This window comes from Chaetodon auriga, chromosome 5 (genome assembly GCF_051107435.1).
Source record: "Chaetodon auriga isolate fChaAug3 chromosome 5, fChaAug3.hap1, whole genome shotgun sequence".
Lineage (NCBI taxonomy): Eukaryota > Metazoa > Chordata > Actinopteri > Chaetodontiformes > Chaetodontidae > Chaetodon > Chaetodon auriga.
Window position 1 is genome coordinate 1,904,208 of NC_135078.1, and position 24,910 is coordinate 1,929,117.

The 24,910-nt window shown below is 41.8% G+C and overlaps 1 protein-coding gene across 3 annotated transcripts in view; it reads left to right on the forward strand.

Moving 5' to 3' along the window:
• Positions 1-24,910, forward strand: part of nsmfb (NMDA receptor synaptonuclear signaling and neuronal migration factor b) — a 153,067-nt gene that overhangs the window by 57,200 nt on the left and 70,957 nt on the right. For all 3 annotated transcript variants that reach the window (XM_076730197.1, XM_076730198.1, XM_076730196.1), the window contains one exon: positions 21,194-21,246. In XM_076730197.1, coding sequence (XP_076586312.1) covers positions 21,194-21,246 — 53 coding nt within the window. The remainder of the gene's footprint in view (positions 1-21,193; positions 21,247-24,910) is intronic.

Genomic DNA, 24,910 nt, shown 5'->3' on the forward strand with positions numbered 1-24,910 from the left:
AGTGTGAAAAGGACACTCTCCACTATCAAGACCCACAAGGCAACAGGTCCAGACAACATCCCTGGTCGTGTGCTGAAGGACTGCGCAGAGAAGCTTAAGGATGTCTTCATGGACATCTTTAACACTTCTCTGAGGCACGGCCGCCATCATCATACCTGTGCCAAAGAAAGCTGCTCCATCCTGCTTCAAAGACAACTGTCCTGTGGCACAGACACCCAACATCATGAAGTGCTTCGAAAGACTAGTCATATCATACATCAAATCCCCCCCGGTTGTGCAATGGGCCGAAAATATTCACCAGCATATGCCGACATTTATCTGGCCCACTGGGAAGAGACAGCAATAAAAACATCACCTACCAAACCCCTCCTATATCTCCAGTACCTGGACAACATCTATGATCTCTAGGGGGGCACAGAACAGGAATTTCTCTCCTTTTTGCCCACACTTAACTCACATTACCCTAAAATAAAACTAAAACAAAACCTACAACACAACACAGTGGAGTTTTTAGACATCAGGGTTTTCTTTTGCAGTTCCAGCAACCAGGAAAAATTACTGGCCACTGAAGTTTTTTTTAAGGAGACAGACGGGCCATGCTCTCCCCCACAAGTCCAGTTATCATCCCAGGCACATATACAAAGGTCCGATTAAATCCCAGCTGATCCACTTCCACAGGATATGCAACTGGAAGAGGCCACCAGCCAGGGGCAGACTGGGACAAAAAATCAGCCCTGGCATTTTGGATCAGACTGGCCCACCACATTCGATAACGCACACCTTTTCGGTCCTTGCAATCTCTTGAATGTGTATACCAACTGTGCAACTCTTTTAAACCATGTACCTTAAGCCATACATAGAGTTAAAGGGAATCAGTGAGAGTGGACACATTAAATACTTCCAAAAAGTGTGATTTAATAACGCTGCAAAAAAGTATACTCCACCACTCCATCACAATAATGCATCTTTAAGCAGCATTCATCCTATTGGGTGTACCTATGTGTTTCAGGGAGGAAGAAAAGAAAAAAAGAAAGAGCAGAGATGAGAAAGAGTAGTACTCAATAAACTGTGAACTTATCCAGTCCAAAAGGATGAATGTAGCTGAACTCCTGAATGAATTCATTTGTTTTTATGATTTAATTATTGGTCAGTCTTCAAGATAAAAATAGTAGTGTAGAAACTGAAAAACTTAAGAGGGATGATGACACATGAATGAGGGAGAGAGAAAGAGAAATAATAGACATGTTGATTGATCTGATTAAATACAAACTAACCTGGCCATAGAACATTAGCCAAAAATATGTTATTGACATTTTATCATTACCAAGGAGTTGGGTTGCTTTACTCATTACAAGTGCTCTGAGAGCAGTTCAGCTTACCGCAGGTTTATACTAGGGTTGAGCCGGATACTCGTTTCAGATGAGTATCTGGATAAAGCATTTTTGACGAGTACGAGCATGATACGAGTAAAACTCGTCAATATCCGTGCTCGTGCTGAAGGAAAATTCTCACTGGGTAACTGACTCTCTTCACGCTCTGCTCTGTTGTCACGACTTGTTTCGTAATGTACACGGTGCATTTGACAAGACAGAGCTGAAAGCGGCTTGTGTCGTGTCGGTCACTGCCTCCACGCCGCTCGGGGTTTTTTTTTGGTTTTTTTTTACAGTCTGCTTGCTCTTAGTTTGGCTGGTGATATAAAGTGAGTTGGAAAACTTTGCTCATACTAAACGCGGTGCTTTTGAGAAGAATACAGTGAACAATGCTGACATATTATTTCCCTGTTTGCCATCACTGGATGTTTGCATGAATCAGTCTTACAGACCACTTACACACATACACACATATAGCTGAACACACAAAGTAGCCTATATTAATATTTTTATTGTACATCAATTTCAGACTTAAAATAATGTACCGATTTAAGCCCCACCCATTTCCGATTTACTGCCATGCCCACTTTCGGTGTAGGTCCCGCCCACTCCAAGTACAGATACGTATACAGATAATTTAGATGGTTGAACAGATACAGATACAGATAGTGGTGTACTCGCTCATCCCTAGGTTTTACTGCATGTCCCTGTTCAATGTCGCCACCACCACTGTCATCAGCCACGGGAGCTGATGAAGGCCCTGTCGTGGCAAACATATGAGAAATTTTTGTGCATTTGGCAGCGTTGGTTTGAAGAGCCATCTTCTTCTTGTCTTGCAGTTTCTCTGCACCTCCTTTCCGTTTTCTCTCTATTTTCGAAGACCCTAACAGATTTCGTTACTGACGCAAAAGAGGCGAAGTGTTTCATGATATGATTGGGTGAGATGAGCCCTGTCACTTGTCAGTTAAGAAAATAACCTATGGGCCACAGACCAGCATGTATTGAGGGCTGGTCGGTGGTTATGAACAAATTCTTGCGCTGACTTTTTTTTTTGCCGAATGCATTACGCCGGCAGGACCAAAGCAAAAGGGTTTGGTGTTTAACGATGTGATTGGGCCAGCCCAATGGTTTTATGGGCCGGTCAGACCAATATTTAAAATTAAACAACAGTGGCCGACTGTCTGCCCAAACAGCACGTCGGCCTACCAGGAAAATGCCTGCTATGCCAGATGGTCAGTCCATCCCTGCCACCAGCACCCTCTTCAGTGCATTGAGGCCTCGGGGTTACTCCAAGCACCTCGGGGGGCAGGGGAGGCTTGTGAGTCGTTGAGGGGGTGCCGCATGATCTCCATGTAGCGAAGAATAAAAACTTAAAAGATATCCTGGTGCATACAAATTTAAATAGGAGCACTGGGAAGGAGGAGGCACTTTGAGGCTCAGAGATTGCGTTTGTCCGTCTCCTCCACATTTTTAACCCTTTTACTAAAATTGGGTGAGTGTGGGCCTGGAGAGCAACCAGCGGTGGTCCATGGCGCAGCGATGGGTGGCTGAGAGGAGATGGATCCACCTGCTCAAAACCATCCATCCGACAGGACTTGATGAAGATTGTTTGAATTTTTTAGAGTGCCTTATAACTTACAAATGTGTTTATAAACTTTATTAATAGCAACTAACCCCTTATTTTAGCACTTGACCCTTTTTGTAAAGCACTTTTTACCTAATTTATTTTTGTTTATATTTTATACTGTAATATATACATGTGTTTGCATGACACTTTTTTTAATCACTTTTAATATATATGTATATGTGTGTATATGTGTGTGTCTTATTATTGCACCTATTTCTTTAATCAATCCAGTAGTTTATCCTATTATAATAATGTATTTATAAACTATATTATTCATATTTATTTTTCTTGACAACAAACAGTCATTTTTATCAATATTATTTTTATTAACAGATTTGTGGTAACAAAAAGGAAAACAATCATATCTCCAACCCCATTCTCAATCCCCCCCACACACAAAAAAAAAAACCCCAAACCAAAACAAACAAGCAAAAAAAAAAAAAAAAAAACACAGTCACCAATACACACACACACACACACACACACACGCATGCACTTCTGACTGATGAGGAGGGGTACAGAAAAAAAAAGAGGAATTCATAATGACTCTTGACAAAGGGCACAGAAAATATACATTAAGCCTTCCATGGTAATCCTTAAACATCTTTGTGCAGAGAATAACAGCGAGCAAAAAAAAAAAGTAACAATGAATACAAATGTGATTAGGATGATTCCAAATGTTGCAGAAGGGGACCCCATGTTTTCTTCAATTTGAGTTGGAATTTAAGATTACTGTTTCACAGTTTTTCTAAGTGAATGACTGAAACCAATTCATGCAACCAGTTTTTGAAGCATGGTGAAGTTGGTGTTTTCCAATTTTTTAGAATAATTTTTTTTTGCTAACACCATGCCCAGGAGAGCTGCTTGTATATGTGTAGGGAGCACTGATGAGTCCTCTGAGGCTCCAAAAAGAGCAAATTCCCTGTCAGGAGGGAGCTTCCTCTTATAAACCTCAGAGAAAAAAACAAAAATTCTGACCCAGAACTGGTAGATTAACAGACAGTCCCAAAATAAATGCAACATTGTACCATCACTGACTTTACATTTATCACATTTAAGAGAAACAGAGGGGTAAAACTTATGAAGCTTGTCTTTAGAGTAATAAAAACGGTGAATTACTTTAAACTGTATCAACCTATGTCTACTATTTATTGAACAGCTATGGATATAGGAAAGAGCAGTCTTCCACAGTTGGTCAGAAAACACAACAGTTTCTCTTTCCCAAGCTTTCATAATACTGTCGGCAGATAGTGAGTCTTCTGAAAAATATCTTACAAATTTGGTAATGAGCTTCTTACTGCTAGGTAAAAGAGAAAACAGTTCAAAAAGGAAAAAATGAAAAAAACTGGAGTGAGGTATATCATATTTGGAGCTTAACTGCTGAAATGACGCAAAATTGTTGTCTACATATAAATCCCCTATACACCTCAACCCTTTGGCACACCATAAAGAAAATGTATTGTCCAGCAATGCTGGGACAAAAGCATGATTATGGCAGACAGGAGTATAAGATGATATACCAGGAGTTTTAAAGACGTTTCTTATTTGGTTGAGAATTTTAAGAGAATTTCTCACAACAAAGCTATGACTAACTGATTTGATAGCAGAAGAAAGGTTGGTAAAAAGTAAGGAGGAGAGGGAAGAGTATGGTTTTTTCAAAGATGCAAGCTCCAATTTTAGCCAGAGGGGGGCAGAATTGAGTGATTGGTGGTCTGGAGAACCCCACTGCCAGTATGCCATTGCCCTAGCATTTGCTGCCCAATAGTAATCCCTAAATACTGGAAGACCAAGACCACCATCCTGAGTTGGCCTGTATAAATGTTTTTTGTAAGCCCAAACAAAATCTAGAACAATTATCTCAAGCTTCTTAAAAAACTTCAGATGTGATCCAAATTGGCAAGTTTTGAAAAAAGTACAAAAATTTTGGTAGTGATACCATTTTTGTAACATTAATTCTGCCGATCATAGATAGTGGTAGAGTCCTCCAGTATTCTATGCTACGTTTCAATTTATCTATGCCCTCTAGTAAATTTAATTTTAACAACTGTTTTGGACTTTTGGAGATTTTAATGCCTAAATACGTTATATAGTCCTGGACTATCTTAAAGGGACAATTTTTTCAATCCCACTTTCATTAGTGAACATAAGTTCACTTTTATCCCAGTTTATTGTGTAACCAGAAATTTTGCCAAACATCGTTATATACTGTAAAAGATGGGGAATGCTTTCTTCAGGATTTATTAAAGTGATAAGTAAATCATCCGCATTAAGTGTCATAAGACATTCTGATCCACCGGCTGCTATACCCTTTGTGGGAGGGTGATTTCTTATCCCAATTACCAGAGGCTCCAACGCTATATTAAATAACAAGGGAGACAGGCAATCCCCCTGTCTCACACCCCAATATAAGCTGAATGGCTCTGATGAGACATTATTAGTTAAAACAGAGGATTCAGGAGAACAGTAAATCATTTTAATCCAATCCACGAAAGTCTTTCCAAAACCAAACCTCTTTAAAGTTTCAAATAAATACGGCCATACAATGGAGTCAAATGCTTTCTGGGCATCCAATGTTATGACAGCTGCTTTGGTATTTTCACATGTGGCAGAGTACAGTATATTCATGACTCGACGCACATTAAAAAAAGAAATCCTACCTGGGAAAAAGCCTACTTGATCCGGATGAATAATAGTTTCAATTAATTTATTTAATCTGGTAGCAAGAACTTTAGTTAGAAATTTGTGGTCTAGATTAAGCAGAGAGATAGGCCTGTAATTAGCAGGATCTGTGGGATCTTTTCCACTTTTTGATAACAGACATATGTTTGCTTTGTACAAAGACTGTGGTAGTCTTTTTTTAGTTACTGAGTCATTTATCATCCTGAGCAAGTAAGGAGTTAGAATGTCCTTAAATGCTTGGTAAAACTCAGCTCCAAGCCCATCTGGTCCGGGACATTTACCAGTAGGCAATGCCTTGATTGCCTCATTTAACTCAACAACAGAAAAATCCCTCTCCAGAAATTTCTGGTTTCTATCATTTAACTGTGGCAAATTCAAAGAATCAAAAAATTGAAAGTAATCTCTATTTGTTGCTGTGGAAGTAGAAGTATAAAGATCTGAATAAAACTCTCTAAAACATTGATTAATGTCTTTTTGGTCTGTAAGTATTTGCCCATTTTTTGACTTTATTTTGTAAATAGCTGATTTTGCCTGTTCACCTTTAAGTTGTCTTGAAAGTAATTTATGAGGTTTATCATTTAATTCAAAATGTTTCTGGCGGGTTTTGAGTAGAAGGTTATGAATTTCACTTCCCATTAGAGAGTTATACTCAGATTTTAATCTCAGAATCTTGTTATAGTTAGACTGTAGTAAAGAAGTTTTATGTATTTGTTCAATTTGAGTAATTTCTTGTTCTATTTCTTTACGTCTCTTAATTTTTTCCCTTTTTCTATAGGTTTCAAAAGAAATAATACATCCCCTCATAGTAACTTTAAGTGCTTCCCAAAGCATAGAGTCTGAAACTTCTTTATTATCATTAATCTCAAGATTCTGTCAGAAGTAGAGGATTAAATTTCCAGTTGCATTTTGGTCTAGAGAGAGATAACTGCAGTGGAACAGGACTTTGATCTGAAATTAATATATTATGATACAATGCATTTCTGATGGTTGAAATCAAACCGGCATCAACTATAAAAAAAAAATCAATTCTAGTATAGGTCCAATGAACATTTGAGTAAAAGGAATATTCTCTAACGTCAGGGTGTTGTGTTCTCCAGATGTCTACCAAATTTCTTGATTTAATTAAATGATTGAGGGTCTGAACAGCATTAATGGTTGGAGGAGGTTTAGTGGATGATCTGTCTAAAGATACATCCAAATAGCAATTAAAGTCCCCTCCAAGTACAGTATTAGATGATCCATCTTCTGGGAGTAAATCAAAAACTTTACGAAAAAAAGTAGGATTGTCAGAATTAGGCCCATAGATATTCAGCAGGGTAATGGGAAATGAATTAATACATCCAGAGATTAAAATAAATCTCCCATTTGGATCAATAATTTTATATTTCAATTCAAAAGGGATACTATTTCAAAAGAGAATTGCAACCCCCCTTGCTTGGGATGTAAAAGGAGCATGCTACACCTGTGAAATCCAGTTTGGTTTTAGTTTGTTTTCAGTAGCTTTGACAGTATGAGTCTCTTGTAGAAACAAAATATCCCAGTTCAATAAATTCAAATGAGAAAAAAACCTTCCCGCATTTTAAGTCATTGCCAAGGCCCCTTACATTCCATGATAAGAGCAAAATTGTTCCATTTAGATTCATTTACTTAACGTTAACAAATGAAATAATCAGAAATTGTAAACCTCAAGAATTTCATACATGACGTCGACATGACAAATAATAACCACAACAGAGTGTACCCTCTCAGAGACTAAACCAGGATCAACATATCTCTCCCCACACAGCCTCATGATTCGCACTCACACGCATACCACCACCCCCCACCCCCCCAAGAAGGAAAAAGAAAAACCCCCATCAATAATAGGAGAACGTATGGCGAATGGCCAGCAGTCCAGAATCCCTCTGTGAAAACAGACTTAAACACAGACAATGGACGAAAGGAGGCCACAGGCACTCCACAGTGGAGATAAAATGGAAAAATAATAAAGAATTCACAACATTTAATCCGCCGTCTCTACTTAGAGGAGGTAGACGGTAAGCAGGCGCAAGTTAATATTCTCAAAGTTCTCAGTTCAAAGGCCTGCATCAAGAAGTTATCTTTTCATGAGGAGGAGACCCTGGGAGTGTGATGTCTGCAGCTGTGAAACCACAGCATGTTGTAGCTCACGTGCACCTGCTTCATCAAACGACAGGGGGATGTACACAGTTATCACGATGACATGCGAGAACTCCCTCAGAAGATAATATAGCCAAATGATAATGGCTAACAGCTCAATGTCTCTTGTGCAGCGCTGCTTTTACAATGATTTGCCCTGGTTTACACCATCTGTTGTTCACAAACATCATCATGCCCCCACCTTTCCTCTTACTGCTGCAACCTTAGCATTTGGTTTCACATGGGACACAAACTACTGTCTCCAGGATAAAACTCCTGTGCTTGACCTATCCAACCACCCCATTTTCCTCTTTTTCATGCTCTTTATTCTATATCATTTGATGTGTAGGGATAGAAAATAGGGTATCATAGAAATCTGTAAGAATCTGCACATTGAAAAATAATGCTAAACGGGTACCCAGTACCTTAACAACTGACACCAAGGGGTCCTGTCCATATGTGACCAGGTCGGAGTGAGAATGGATCGGACTGTTAGATTCTCTTTTAGATAGCCGGAGTCAGATATCCACCTGGAGTCATGACAGTCACGTTAATTGCAACTTGTTAGCATATGTGAAGGGGAATTAGGTCATTAAACCTTTGGGTTTAATATTTGCTCGTGTTAATATAAAAAGGGGCACCAACCTTCCTCAGCTCAGAAGGATTTTATTTAAATCTTTTCTTTTAATGCTGATTTCATAATAATTAATTAACAGTAGATCAGTCTCATCATCTAAAGTGTAAGCTCTCGATACAGTGATCGTCTGGTGTCGTCCAGCTCAAAAAGAAAATGTCGGACTTAAATGCAAAATATTATTTATTTGACACAATAACGAGAATGGATATGAATAATGAATGATACGACGAATAATATGGATTATACGATGTAACTGTTAGCCCGGTTCTTTTATTGGAAGCCCAAGAAATCTTCAGTTCACAGCCGAAGTATTTATTGAGGTCACAGGTAAAATGTAGCAGCGCTGGGCCCAGAGTGACAGAGCTCACACTGGAGTTCTGTCAGAAAGAGCCCAGATCTCTGATACAAGTTCACATTTATCTTCTCAGGCTGTGCCAGCCCCATACAGAAGTTGGACTTACGTGACCGAATGTAATTGGCCAGTTACCAAGACGTGGACAGCCCAACTACTGTCCACATCTTGTCCTTGGAATGTGATCAGCAACCTGTGTGTGAGTGTTGTTATGGCGTGTATCTAATGCAACAGACCTTATTGACAGAAAAGAGAAGTGTCATCTGCCTCTTGTTATCAAAACTGGCTTTCACCAGTCATGCTCTCAAAGCTCTGAACAGTACAAGGACATTCATTAGGTTACACAAGGGCAGTAAGAAAGTACAGAATAAGAACACATAAAATCACTAGACAGAGCCAATTGTAACATAACACAAACAACAAACTATAGCAAAATAATAAAAAGAATGAGGCAATAGTGAGAAGTAATTTTGACGAGAAATGAGGACGTGAATGTAGTGTTAATTTCTTGAATGAATGACTAAGCGAGTCTAATGAAAACTGAGATTGTTATAGCCTACGACACCAACTCTTTTTCAAAGCCGCATGGAAAATGCCTACTTCTGTGCCGGCGGTGCTCCAATGACGGCCTGTCCCGAACTGCCACGAAGGGAGGAGGGCCCCGGACTGTCGGCTCCAATCTGGATCCGAGGCCATCAGTCGAACCACAGCCAGTGTTGGACAGAGATGCTTCAGGGGCTGGAAAGCCTTCTGTGTTGGTAACAGATGAGGAGTAGCTCTTTGACTCAGACAGATGGGTTGAGGCTCGCTGTAGGACTTCAGTCCAAAGAGGTTGACGACCGCATGACAAAGCTTCTCGGTCAGTAATAAAGTTGAGAGTACTTTCAATATTATTATGTGATTCAGCTTTAAAGCCTGGTTTACGCTTCTGCGTCGCAGCGACGCCGTACCTACGGCGCACACCCGACGCCGTCACTGAGCATTCATAGTTCTGCGTCGAGGGAACGCGTTGCTCCGCAATTCACAGCCAAGCCGCTAGGGGGGTGTGGCTGTGTTTTTGTATGGTTTCGGGGGGCTCTTGTCGGATCCCCATGTTTCGCGAGAATTCCCTCCACAAATTGTTGGCCATTTGGCAGTCTTTATACTGCCGCGAAGAGGAGTTGTAGAGGTGGTCGTACTTGCATACCTCCTCGATAATTCTTTCTTCGGCTTGGTCCATTTTTTCTTGTAGCTCTCACCACAGAAACTTTGAAAAAGGCGCTGTTGTTGTGCTGTGACCATAGGGCTTCAGCTGAACCGTAAATAAGTTCTGAGCGGACCAATCACAGTCCTCGACGTTCACGTCACGACGCGTCGACGCGACGCGTAGTCAGGATTTTTTGGAGGTGCGCGTCAGGCTACGGCGTAGGGTCCGCGTAGGGGTCTGCGTCGACGGCGTAGGTACGGCGTCGACGTGACGCAGAAGCGTAAACCAGGCTTAACTTTGAAAAAGTTATGCGGCTTAACATGTCGAGCAAAATTTGAAGTTACGCAAAGACTGGAAAAGAGAGAGAAGATAATTTTTTTGAAGAGAAGAGTAAAGCAACTAAATGTGAAGTAAATGCAACTCAAGGTACAAAGCAACTGAAGAGAAAACAAAAACTGCCTGAAAAACTGAGCTTATGCCGAGAGCTGCCGGAAGTATATCTATGGTGCTCCGGGGTGTGTCTGTGATGAACAGAGCTTCGCGACTTAGAATGATTTACAGGTAGAGAGAAAACATTAACTAATGATTGTGTGCAATAGACTCATCTGCTTCTCACTATGGTCAATCACATAGTCTAAATGATCAATTTTTCAATCACATTTCAACATTGTTCACAACATGCATGTTGACACCGATATACATGCATCAGGCACATTTTGTTGATTAATGACAACATTCTTCAATACTAATACTAACGTATATGATACCAAATAGTATAACTAACTAATAGAACAAAGAAACAAGGAAAGGCAGATTATGTTTGCTGAATTAAGCACTACTAATTGTAATTGTCTCATGTCAAGTATCTAAAACCTGCTACTAGTCTCTAGATGGCAGTATGGCTCCATGATAGAAACCCAGACAAACATGCCAGAAACATGGGGAAAACATTGATACCATACAAATTATGAATTTAGTGCTGTGGGAAGTTGAACCAAACATATCGTTTGCATTATCCTGATGTGGTAGAAAAGAAAAAAGACAGACACACAAAATAGTTTGCTACAGGAATGTCTGATTTAGACATAGACATAGATAAACTTTATTGTCATTCAGTAAACAGCAGGTGTACACCGAGCAAAATTTCTATTGCAACAGACTCAGCACAGGGTCAAAGATAGTTAAAAAGTATATATGTATGTACAATATATGGATATATATAAATGAAGAGTATGTAGTGAAAATATGTGCAAGTATCTTAAAGAATGTTAAAATAAACAGCAGAATAATTATGGTATATACAGTATGTAAATTAACAGTATGTAATATAAACAGTGTACAATAAACAGTAGGAATATACATTAAGTTAGAAAATAGCAGCAGGGATATGCGTTAAGTGAAAAAACAAGTGAAAAAAACAAGCAGCACAAAAATACAATTAAGTCATTTTAAAGTGCATTTGAGAAGAGTGACCTGAGGTGACAACAGTGGTGCAAAAGATGCTCATTTAGAGTTCAGCAGTCTGATGGTCTGAGGGAAAAAGCTGTTGCAGAACCTGGTGGTCCTGCACCAAATGCTGCAGAACCTCTTTCCAGAGGCCAGCAGAGAGAACAGACCGTGGTGGGGGTGTGAGGAGTCCCTGATGATGTTTTCGGAACAGGACATGCAGCGTTTAGGTGCAATGTCCCGAATGGAGGGGAGAGAAGTCCCAATGATTTTCTCCGCCGTCCTCACCACTCTCCTCACATTCTTCCAGTCAGCGGCACTGCAGCCTCCACACCACACAGAGATGCAGCTGGTCAAGATGCTCTCTGTGGTGCTTCTGTAGAATGTAGTGAGGATGGGCAGGGGCAGGTGGGCTATCCGCATCCTGCATGGAAAGTGCAGGCGTTGCTGTGCCCTTTTCACCAGTGATGCGGTGTTCACAGACCAGGTGAGGTCATCTGTGACGTACACCCCCAAGAACTTGGTGCTGCTGACTACCTTCACAGCTGTGTTGTTGAGGAGAAGTGGAGTGTGACTGGGCTGGTTCTTCCTGAAGTCAGCAATGATCTCTTTTTTGGCCACATTCAGGATCAGGTTATTGTCTTTGCACCAGCCCACCAGCTGCTCCACCTCCTCTCTGCAGACCAGGCCCCTGATGAGGCCCACCACTGTTGTGTCATCTGCAAACTTCACAAAGTGGTTGGTGGCAGCCTTGGGGGTGCAGTCATGTGTCATCAGGGTGAACAGCAGAGGGCTCAGGACACAGCCCTGGGGAGAGCCTGTGCTGAGGGTGATGACACGGGAGGTGTTCTGTCCGACACGCACAGACTGTGGTCTATCAGTGAGAAAGTCAAGAAGCCAGTTACACAGGGGGGTGCTGAACCCCAGGGGTCCCAGTTTTTCAGCCAGATGCTCTGGAATGATGGTGTTGAATGCTGAACTGATGTCCAGAAACAGCATCTGCACATGAGTGTTTTTTTGCTCCAGGTGGAGAGCGGAGGAGATGGCATCTTCAGTGGAGCGGTTAGGCCAGTAGGCAAACTGGAAGGGGTCAAACGTGGAGGGGAGTGTGGAGATGATATGCTCCTTTCCCAGCCTCTCAAAGCACTTCATCATGATGGGAGTGAGAGGGACGGACCGGAAGTCATTGAGCGATGTGATCTTAGGTTTTTTAGACAGTGGGATGATGGTGGCAGAGAGAGGCAACACATAAACATCAAGTGTGACAGATCAACAAAGACTGCAATCAAACAACTGAAAACTGGCAAGGCTGCTGGCCCTGACAATATTCCACCTGAAGATTCAAGATTCAAGATTCAAGATTGTTTTTATTGTCATTGAGCATGGACATGTCAATGAAATTTGCATTGCAGCCCCCGTGTCGAAAGAAAAGATAATAAAATAAGATAAAATAAAATAAAATAAGATGAACTCACAACTAAGATAAAATAAACTCACAAATAAGATAAAATAAACTCACAGGACATAAAAAGTCAGCATTTAAAACGTATATACAATATACACAAAATGCAATAGTACTGTGTGTATACTTAAATGTTAAGTACACAGAGGCGCAAGTGAAGGTGGTCGCAGTGTGCAAAAAGAAGTGTCCTCACAGTCTCTCCCTCCAATAGGTGGGAGTGACTGTGTGTGGCTATATGGGGGGGAATGTGTGTTTGGCAGCAGGGGGGAGGGGGTGTGGGTGTGAGGTGGCGGGGGAAGGGGTGTGTGTGTGTGTAGATCTGCGTGTGTGACTGCAGGGGGGGGTGAGTGTGTGGGTGTTGCTGCGGGGTGGTGAGGTGTGTGTGAGGTGCTGCAGGGGGTGATTGCTCTGACAGCTCTGGGGAAGAAGCTGTCCCTCAGTCTTTTGGTGGTTGTTCGTACGTTCCTGTACCGCTTTCCTGATGGAAGTGGTACAAACAGTCTGTGGCCCGGGTGGCTGGGGTCCGTGGATCTTGCCCTCTTCTTGACCCGGCCTGCATATATAGAGTCCAGGTCAGGAAGGGGGCAGCCCACGATGCCTTGTGCAGTTTTTACCACCCGTGCCAGTTGTTTCCTCTCCTGTGCCGTGCAGCTGCCATACCACACTGTCACACTGAGGCAGAGGATGCTCTCTATCATGGCCCTGTAAAAGTTCACGAGCAGCCGAGTGGAAAGTCCAGCCCGTTTCAGTTTCCTGAGGAAGAAAAGCCTTTGTTGTGCCCTCTTCACCAGGTGGGAGGTGTTCATAGACCAGGAGAGGTCAGATGTGATGTGGAGGCCCAGGAACTTGATGTTGTCCACACGCTCCACCACTTCTCCGTCCATGAGGAGGGGGGCATGATCCGTCTTCCTGGACCTCCTAAAGTCCACAATGACCTCCTTGGTCTTCCCTGTGTTCAGAACCAGGTTGTTGGCTGAACACCACTGGGTGAGCTGGTAAATCTCCTCTCTGTGGTGGGTCTCGCTGTTGTCTGAGATGAATCCCACTACTGTAGTGTCATCCGCGAACTTCACGACTGTGTTTGTGGGGTGGATGGCAGCACAGTCATGTGTGAACAGGGTGAAGAGGGCTGGGCTGAGCACACAACCCTGTGGCGTGCCCGTGCTGAGGACCAGAGGGGATGATATTGCGTTCGCTATTCTCACCAACACCTTCACCAACTGAAGCCCTTAAAGCTGATATAAATACATCTACAGACATGCTCTACAGCCTCTTTGGGAGAATCTGGAAGGATGAAAAGACACCCATAGAGTGGGCAGAAGGACACATAGTGAAACTACCAAAGAAAGGTGAAGGTTTGAAGTCAAGACAGGTGTCAAACAGGGATGTCTTCTGTCACCATTCCTCTTCCTCCTTGCTACTGATTCAGTGGACAATGTGGGAGCAGCTGGATGATCTTGAATTTGCAGATGATATAGTTCTCCTTTCACATACACAGACACAAAGGCAAGAGAAGACAGACAGACTTTCACAAACTACAATAAAATTTGGTCTCACTCCCAATACAACGAAAACACAAGTAATGAAGATCCATTCCAAAACCAGAAACTCCATCTTCTTGAATAGCACTGCCCTAGAGGAGGTAGAAGCTTTCACCTACCTAGACAGTGTTGTAGATACCACAGGAGGGACAGATGCCAACATTAGAAGTAGAATCCACAAGGCCAGAGTGGTGTTTAACCTGCTCAGAAAGATGTGGAGCTCAAAAAACATCTCCACCAACACTAAGATACGCATCTTCAACTTCAACGTCAAACAAGAAATGCTGTATGGATCTGAAACATGGACAACAACAAAACACACAACACAGAGACTGCAAACATTCAGCAACACCTGCCTCAGAAGGATATTAAACATCTGGTGGAAAGACAAAGTCAACAACGTGGACCTGTGGAAAAGAACAAACCAAGAACCCATAGACTTACAAATCAGAAAGAAAGTGGAGTTGGATTGGCCACACCCTCAGAAAACCTACCACAAACATCCCCCGACAAGGCCTGAAAGGGAACCCCCAAGGGAAAAGGAAGGAAAAGGAAGAGGTCACCCCAGGAACAGCTGGAGAAGAAGTGTAGAGGCAGAAATGTTGGAGAGTGGGCTCAACTGGGGAGAGCTTGAGCAAAAAGCCACGAACAGAGTGAAATGGAGGATATTTGTCAGTGGCCTATGCACCCAAGAGGAGCAAAGGGCCTAAGTAAGTAGGTATGATGGTGGCAGACTTGAAGCATGATGGGACTTTGGCTTGATGCAATGAGGTGTTAAAAATGTCCATTAGAACATAAGCCAGCTGATCTGCACATTCTTTGAGCACCCGCCCAGGTATATTGTCAGGGCCTGGAGCCTTCCATGAATTGACTCTCCTCAGAGACCTCCGCACATCAGCTGTGTCGAGACAGAGTGCCTCTTCATCCTGCTGGGGAATAGCTTTCACCACAGGAGTGCTGTTTAGTGCATCAAACCTCCCAAAGAAGATGTTGAGATTGTTGAGGAAGTCAGCATCATCATCGCACACAAGAGGGGCTATCTTGTAATTTGTGATAGCTTGTATGCCTCACCACATGTTCCTGGTGTTGGAGGCGTCATGGAAAAAATCGTGGGCCCGTATTAACAAAGCTTTTTAGAGTCCTCTAAGAGAACTCCTATCTTAGCCTTAAAATTCCTAGCAAGGAATCTTAGCTTAAGAGTGATTTAGGAAGTGTCTGAGAGCAACTCTGAGCAAGAGGGGTACAGAATCTTTTATCTTAGTGAAAAGGTGTGGTTGACCCTGTTGCTAGGTATGATACAGACAAAAAAAAAAAAAAAAAAAAAAAAGAACCAATCATATAACTTGGGCTGTATTAAGAAATGTGTAATTGTGACATTAATTTTATGTCATGATGATGAAACTCAGCAAAATTAAATTAATTGTGACACAGCTTCAAAACGTGTCAATGTACCTCATTCACAGGTCAATTGTATTGATTTGCTTATTGTTATGTTTACTGTCCATGCTGGTAATTTTACTAATTAATGTATTTGATATTAATGGTGGACGCAGACTCAGCTGTCAGCAATTCCTGTGATTGCTGACAGCTCTTGGAGCTCGTGGATGAAAATAAGACAGTATTAAGAGGGAAACTGGGTCCCGGGATCACAGCCCAAGGGTAGAGGCAGACTTGGGAGTGCATTGCCCAGCAGATCAATGCGTTGTTCCCTCTCCTTTTATGCATGAGCGATGAGTGTGAGAAGCGCTGGTATATGCTGCAATCTCTGTCTGTTTAAGACACTCTTAGGCTTCGTAAAAGTCCTCCTCCCTCCTCCTAACAGTTTTTCACCTCAGGAGTTATGTATGTTTAGCATTTTTTGTACATCCACAGTCATCCAGGGTTTTTGGTTGGCCTGGGTGATGATGTTCTCCATGCATTTGTTGATGTAGGCTGACACATACATGGCATACTCATCAATATTGGTGTGATCATTGTAGGAGGCAGCTTCCTTAAACATATCCCAGTCAGTGCACTCAAAACAGTCCTGAAGTGCCTTCATAGCCCCCTCAGACTGCACCCTCACCTGCCTCACTGAAGGTTTTTCTCTGATCAGCAGGGGCTTGTATGCAGGAATTAGCATAACGGACAAATGGTCTGAAGAGCCAAGGTGGGGGTCGGGGCTGCTCTGAATGCATCTTTGATGTTTGTGTAGGCCTTATCTAGTGTGTTCACTCCCCTGGTTGCACAATCCACATGCTGGTCGAAATGTGAGAGAACTGTCATCATGTTGGCTTGGTTAAAATCCCCAGCAGCAATGAAGAAGCCCTCAGTGTGAATGGATTGCAACTCACAGATAGACTGGTAGAGAACACGCATAGCCTCCTTTGTGTTAGCACTGGGGCGGACATACACAGCAGTGATGGAAACTACAGTAAATTCCCTGGGCAGATAGAATGGTCTTGAGAGTACTGTGAAAAGCTCAATGTCCGGTGAGCAATAGCTTGAGACATACTTAGCATTTGATAGATAGATAGATAGATAGATAGATAGATAGATAGATAGATAGATACTTTATTCATCCCCAAGGGAAATTCACAAGTTCCAGCATATTCCACAAATTTTAAGTAAAAGGCATGCAAAAAATAATCTAAAAGCACAGCAAGCAAAGAATTAAAAGTTATAAGTAATTATTATTGTTATTACCCCGGGATTTACCGCTGAGTACACAGCTCCTGTCGGCACGGAATGTAACTAGCCCCTCAATGCTAATAGCATTGTCCGGTATTGATGAGTTTAGCCACGTCCCTGTCAGAATAATTACACAGCAGTTCCTCATCTCCCGTTTCGATGTTAGTTCCAGCTGCAGGTGATCTATTTTGTTCTCCATGGAGCGAACGTTGGAGAGGAAAATAGACAGAAGCGGCGTTTTATATTTACAACTTGTCAGTACTTTCTGATTCTTGAGGCCTCTCAAGGCCTGTGGATTGTCTGGATTGTCCATTCAGATAGTTTTAATGCCTTCATCTAATGTGGAACTATAAAGAATGCATTAGCATCTTCATGGCAACTGTTTAAGTTGTAGGTAACCCTTTGTAGTCGAGCGTCTTTCCCCTTCAGTTGTCCTGAAGAAATGGGGGGGAGAAAAGCTCCAGGGCCAGACATCTCGTGTCCCTACATTAGCACCTTCCTGCAAACAGTTCAAATGTAACTCTTTGTTGCTGGCCTGGAACAGCTCTCCGCAAGGAATGCAAGGGAAAAAGGTCAGTTAGAGGTCTTGGTCCTCCAACAAATGTAACTATTCTCATTGCAGTTTTCAGCAGTGGTTCCCAACCTTTTTAGCGCCATGGACCGGTTTCACGTAAAGCAATATTTTGATGGACCGGCATAGAAACAAATAGAAACAAATAATTAAAAATACAATTCACCATTATGTTGAATGTAGTTTTTGTAATTAGTGTGAGCTCTGCCCTTGTTTCTCTTCAACAAGAAGGATTCATTGCCTCATTTGCGAGCCTGTTGCCACATATTACGCAGAGCGGGCTTGGTGCATGAGAATCACCTGAAGCGATAAACCCGTATTTTAAGTAGGACTGCTGATATTGTCTCTTAAATGCAGCACAGGCAGATGCACCTGATATTCAAATAAAACTTCTTTCAGACTCTGATGATCAATAAAATATTTTTTGTTCAGTCTGTTGGCATGGTACCAAATGGCCCACGGACTGGTATCGGTCCGCTGACCAGTGGTTGGAGACCCCTGGTTTACGGGACTATTGTGAGTCAAGACAGTTAGTGTAGCCAGATATCACTGATGTTACATTTTGACTAAAAAGAACCTTTATATTTTCAAGTCAAGTCAAAGTTCATTTGTATAGCACATTCAGAACAACCACAGTTGACCAAAGTGCAGAACAGACACCAGAATAGGAGTAAAGAAGAACAATAAACATAGAAAAGTAAAAATGTAAAATTATTGCTTAATCATATATTAAGTCAAGGTGTCAAGGTCAACTTGAATTGAGAGAGTTGGGCCTTCATAATTCAAAGGTTCAGCAATGATTTAAAAGTTTTGAAGGTCTTAGCTGCACCTATCTGATGTAGTAAGGTGTTCCAAATATAGGAGCCGCCACTGCTTGGTCACCTCTATTTTTGAGCCTGGATCTCAGAATGTTCAAAACCATCTGGTTGGTCGTCCTCATTTCATTGCATTGATGTTAAAAACAAACAGTGTGATTGCACTTCTAAAGCTGGGAGACTAGCAAGAGACAGATTTTAAAAAGGTTGATCCACCCTAACTGGTTACACTGGTGTCTTTTGAAATCCTCCCTCCCAATTTCTGACACAGTCCTTCCAGGATAAAATCACTGGGGTTATTTTCTGTGACTTCAGAAGGTTGCAAAAAAAGAAAAAGTAAGAAAGTACAACTAGATTGGTACCAAAACTATCTCACTATCAGATAGATAGTACTGTCCTCTTTGAATGATAACATGTTAGCTTGCAGTATGCATAGTGACTATCAGGCATTACTCAAAAATAACAGCAATTAGTTTTCTATAGTTTTTAAAACTTTCAAGTTGAAGTTCATCCCTGCACCCCTGCAAAAGAAGAGGTGATAGTGACATATAGACTAGCTTGTGACACATGTACTACTTGCAGGGCTAGTTGGCGACTAATTGTTGTTGGCAATCTACCAACTAAAGCACAAGCCAGCTGAGAACATTCTAGAGCTAGTAGTCAGCAAGTCATGGTAAGTTACTAAGCTTTGAGTTGACACTGTTAACTCAAAGTAAAGAATTAATTCCATCACCTCCTTTCTCATTGTAAGTGTATAAAAGCCTCTACCCTAGTGTGCAACGGTAAGAACTTCCACCCAGAGCTGGGCAGTGCAGCATTCCTGTCAGTGACATTTAATCAGGAAGCTTACATTTGAGTCACAAAGCTAAGCATCTAATTTTCTGCAGTATAAATGCTCAGTAATCTTTGTGCTGTACTTATCTAACAACACTTGCCACTATTCTGAATATGCATTTTATATATTTTAGTTTGAAAAAATAAAAAGTGGAATCCATGCAGAAAAATTCACCAGATTGTTTTTTGTTTGTTTGTTTTTGTTCATGTAATATACACTGAACAAAAATATAAACGCAACACTTGCTCCCATTTTTCATGAGCTGAACACAAAGATCTAAAACATTTTCTATATACACACAAAAAACCATTTCTCTCAAATATTGTTCTCAAATCTGTCTAAATCTGTGTTAGTGAGCACTTCTACTTTGCCGAGATAATCCATCCACCTCACAGGTGTGGCATATCAAGATGCTGATTAGACAGCATGGTTATTGCACAGGTGTGCCTTAGGCTGGCCACAATAAAAGGCCACTCTAAAATGTTCAGTTTTATCACACAGCACAATGCCACAGATGTCGCAAGTTTTGAGGGAGTATGCAACTAGCATGCTGACTGCAGGAATGTCCACCAGAGCTGTTGCCCGTGAATTGAATGTTCATTTCTCGACCATAAGCCGTCTCCAAAGGCGTTTCAGACCATTTCGCAGTACGTCCAACCGGCCTCACAACCGCAGACCATGTGTAACCACACCAGCCCAGGACCTCCACATCCAGCACGTTCACCTCCAAGATCATCTGAGACCAGCCACCAGGACAGCTGCTGCAACAATCAGTTTGCATAACCCAAGAATTTCTGCACAAACTGTCAGGAACTGTCTCAGGGAAGCTCATCTGCATGCTTGTCGTCCTCATCAGGGTCTCATGCTAATGGACGGCCCCATGTTGCAAGGATCTGTACACAATTCCTGGAAGCTGAAAACATCCCAGTTCTTGCATGGCCAGCATACTCACCGGACATGTCACCCATTGAGCATGTTTGGGATGCTCTGGATCAGCGTATACGACAACATGTTCCAGTTCCTGTCAATATCCAGCAACTTTGCACAGCCATTGAAGAGGAGTGGACCAACATTGCACGGGCCACAATCAACAACCTGATCAACTCTATGTGAAGGAGATGTGTTGCACTGCGTGAGGCAGATGGTGGTCACACCAGATACTGACTGGTTTTCTGAACCCCAAACTCCCCCAATAAAGCAAAACTGCACATTTCAGAGTGGCCTTTTATTGTGGCCAGCCTAAGGCACACCTGTGCAATATTCATGCTGTATAATCAGCATCTTGATATGCCACACCTGTGAGGTGGGATGGGTTATCTCGGCAAAGTAAAAGTGCTCACTAACACAGATTTAGACAGATTTGAGATCAATATTTGAGAGAAATGGGGTTTTTTTGCGCGTATATAAAAAATGTTTTAGACCTTTGAGTTCAGCTCGTGAAAAATGGGAGCAAAAACAAAAGTTTGCATTTCTATTTCTGTTCAGTGTAAATGAAGCAAGAGTATACATGATTTTCAACTACCATGATTGTTTGGAAGAGGAAATAGGTCTTTTTTTTATTGTGCAGTGGGTCTGAAGATACTATTAGAACAATGAGAGGCAAAAAGAGGCAAAAGACTTTGAGGCACTTTTTAGCATAATGTGTGTTAACATGTAAGCATGCTATCTACTGTTGACTCAGAGCTGATTTTGGTACCAATCTTGTCATCACAGCTCTGGCAAGAATTTGGAATCACCTTTTGTTTGTAAGTTGGACACATTCTTTTTGTTCTCTGGCTCTGTTACACGGTTGTGTTCCTCATTCTTGATGTCTCTGTCTGCTTCTTCTCTTCCCTAAAATGGTAGAAATTTCCGCAAACACCTTAGAATGGTGGGCAGCCATAGGATGAAGGTCCAGAGTAAGTATGTCAGTCTATCTGTATGCATGTATATGTGTTAATGCCAGTATGTTTTCATGCAGTCATGCTCTACAGTGTCTACGATTATGACCAAGGTTAATCAGAATTTCTTTTTGCTTTATGCATGAAACAGTGCTTGTGGAATCTTATATGTTAGATGTTTATGAATCATTTCATCAAAACCTTATTCCTTAAAATCCTTGTTGATGGTCTCTTGCACCAAGTCCACACATACACAGGTGTTTTTTTTTTAATGTTTCTTTTTCTGTTTTGGCTTTTCTTGCACAATGTTTTATGTCACTGTCAACGGAGCTTTTGGAAAACTCTTTCCAGTGTGAGGATATTCAGAAATTGCAGTATTGATGTGTAGATAGAGTAAACAGTTTTGCCTTGTGTCCTTTGTTTGCAGTCCATGTCTGCACCACGGAGGTCACCGCTACATAATCCAACATCATTCCCACAACACAGACCCCACCATCTGAGTAGCGTTCATAATTTAGTGATCAGACCTCAAATTGCAGGCAACCTACTGGATTTTTTTTTTCTTCTTTTTTTGTTCAAGATAAAGGGCAGGATCATCATATCAAGCAGGTTACTGGTTGGGTTTTCCTATAACCTGAATTTGGATAACATATACAGTGGTGTGGTGGTGGTGCCCCCTTTTTCAGATCATCAAAGTGTGACAATAAAACATAAATTAACTGTGGTTTATCACATCTTTGGAAAGCCGAGTTCAATTTCTCTAGCCACACCTAGGCCTGATGACTGCCACACCTGTTCTCAATCAAGACATCACTTAAATAGGACCTGCCTGATAAAGTGAAGTAGACCAAAAGATGCTCAAAAGCTAGACACTCCATCATAAGAAAGAGACTGGGCAAAAATGGCCCGCATTCGTCCAAGAGGAAAACCACTGCTGACCAAAAAGAACATCAAGGCTCATCTAAGTTTTGCCAGAAAACATCTTGATGATGCATAAGACTTTTGGGAAAATACTCTGTGACTGACGCGACAAAAGTTGAATTTTTTTTGAAGGTGTGTGTCCCATTACATCTGGCATAAAAGTAATTAGTAAGTAAGGATAGCTGCGATTGCGTCGCTGGTGTGTGACCCACGGAAGTTTGTAGCATTTAGCAATGTGTTGTGTGGCACATAACTCTCATCCAGCCAGTGTGCAGTTAAACTTAAAAGTGACGTGGGGCATTATCTCTGTGATATTTGTTGCCTGCACACTATTAGGTGGAAACTTTCCACCTCTTTCCTTCACCTCCTTCAAAGTTAGCTGCGTCATCCTTTTTGTTTATTCAGTTCGACAAACTCAGTGTACTGCCTGCCGAGAAATCTCTGTAGGTGCTTGATTAAGTTGGTTGTGTTATAAGTTGACCACTGCCTCTCGGAACATTTACTACACAGGTTTTGCTAGTAGCCGCCGAGTTTGTAGGCTGAGGTAGTTTGAAAAAATACGCTTCAGCACTGCATGTTGCTTGCGCATGACGCCACTCACAGCGCCTATAGCATAGCATTAGACTGAATAGATCGGCCCCTATGTATCGGGCCCATTGTCACAGGTACCTGATCTAGAATTTTCTTCAATATCGGGGCCGATACTGATACCAATATCAGATCAGTATCCCTAATGAAGACTTTGGAGTGGCCTAGTCAAAGTCCTGACCTGAATCCAATTGAGATGATGTGGCATGACCTTAAAAAGGCAGTTCATGCTCGCAAACCTTCCAATGTGGCTGAATTACAACAATTTTGCAAAGACGAGTGGGCCAAAATTCCTTCACAGCACCGTAAAAGAGTCATTGCCAGTTATCGCAAACACTTTATTGCAGTTGTCGCTGCTAAGGGTGGCTCAACCAGTTATTAGGTTTAGGGGGCAATCACTTTTTTTCACATAGGGCCATGTAGTTTTGGATCCCCCCCCCCCCCCCCCCAATAATAAACACCTTCATTTAAAAACTACATTTGGGTTTACTTGTGTTATCTTTGTCTAATATTTAAATTTGTTTGATAATCTGAAACATTTCGCACCACTGTATATATCATAATAAATAAAGGCAAGGTGAATTTTCTCTCGATTTTCTAATTTCTAATTAAGTCATTTTCCAAACAAAAATCCCAAACATCTGCTGGTTCCAGATTTGTAATTGTGCTAATTTTCTGCTTTGAACCACTAATCTCTAATGTAATGGCTGGAACTGCTTCTCTTTGGCAAAACATCTGATGTTAGGTGGTAGTAATGATGATGGTACTTGCAAGCTAGATTTCTAGGTTCGGGTCAGTCAGTCTTGAGCAGAACAGAGTCTTTACAAGAGTCAGTTTTGAAAAGAACCCCTTACAGTAGTAGGTTGTTGCTTTGCAGCTCAGTGTCTTTTTGTGTAGGTTGTCAGGCACATCAGTTGATTCCACATTAAATGGCAAATATGTTGATGTTCATGTCCTGAAACCTCTCACCAAATGCCTGAAGGAGTTTTTGCAATCACCAGCATATTCAGATGTCATAGCAGACTTTTGTTCTTGCCAAATGCAACATTCTTTCCAGTTGCACTTGCCATTGTACTTGCCACAGTTTTAATTTTGCTTTAATTGATTTCACATTTGAAAACAGAGAGCTGAGAAACTGGCTGGAGCTTGAGGTTCTTCTCTGAGAGGTACTTGGTAATGTCCACCATGAAGACCAAATCACAAAGACACTTGCTGTCACTGAGTTTCTACAACAGGTTTTCTTTCATCTCCATAATTTTTTCAAGACAATCAGACACTTTTGAACAATTTTACCAGCAGTTCCACAGCAGCAACAAGGCACTCCTTCACAAATTCTCTTTCTGAATGAGGTTTCAGTTTGTTAGCTGTTAGCTCACAAAACTGGATTGCATTACACTCAGTGGCGGTTCCAGACAAAATTCTACTAGGGGGGCCAAGGAGGGGCCAGTGTTATTTTAGTTTAAAATCATAGAAACATTTATTTTGTTCAAGAGTGGGGCATGCACATAGGGGCATGCATTACATTTCGTTGCATAACCATCCATCCCTATTTAACACAGGCAGACAGCCTACTGTTGATTACTTTACTCAAATGTATTTGTTATCACAGTGCAACAGCCAAGACAGATGAAGTTACGTGGTTAACATCACAACATTGTGTAGACCTAGCAAGGATACTGTTATGGTTTTCACCCTGTGTTTTAGATTGGACCCAAAGATGCAGACCAGAGAGAAGGTTATAAAAAAGAACACAACTTATTCACAATAATAATTGTAGAACAAAAGGCGCACTCTAACAGAGTGGAGAAAGGAAAAATGGAGCTCCGTTGCGATGGGTCTGAGGCAAGGCACACGCGGATGCGGCAGGCAGGCAACTGAAACAGAAAAACACACCTTGAGTGGTAGTACATAAGAGGAACATTAGCACACTCACGAGCAGAGGAGAAAGAGATTTCGTACTCACACTAATGAAACACACAATCATGCCAGGAGTCAGGGCTTGGGAGGAAGGAGTCTGGAACAATCTGGCAACAGATAGAAGAGAGAGCTCTCCCCTTTTAACCTGTGCCTAATCAGCGACATGCGCATTAGGTGCTCTCCGGGGAAGGTGGAGCTGGCCAGGTGTAGAGACACACCCAGCTAGACAGACAGGGGAAACAAAAAGATAACATCT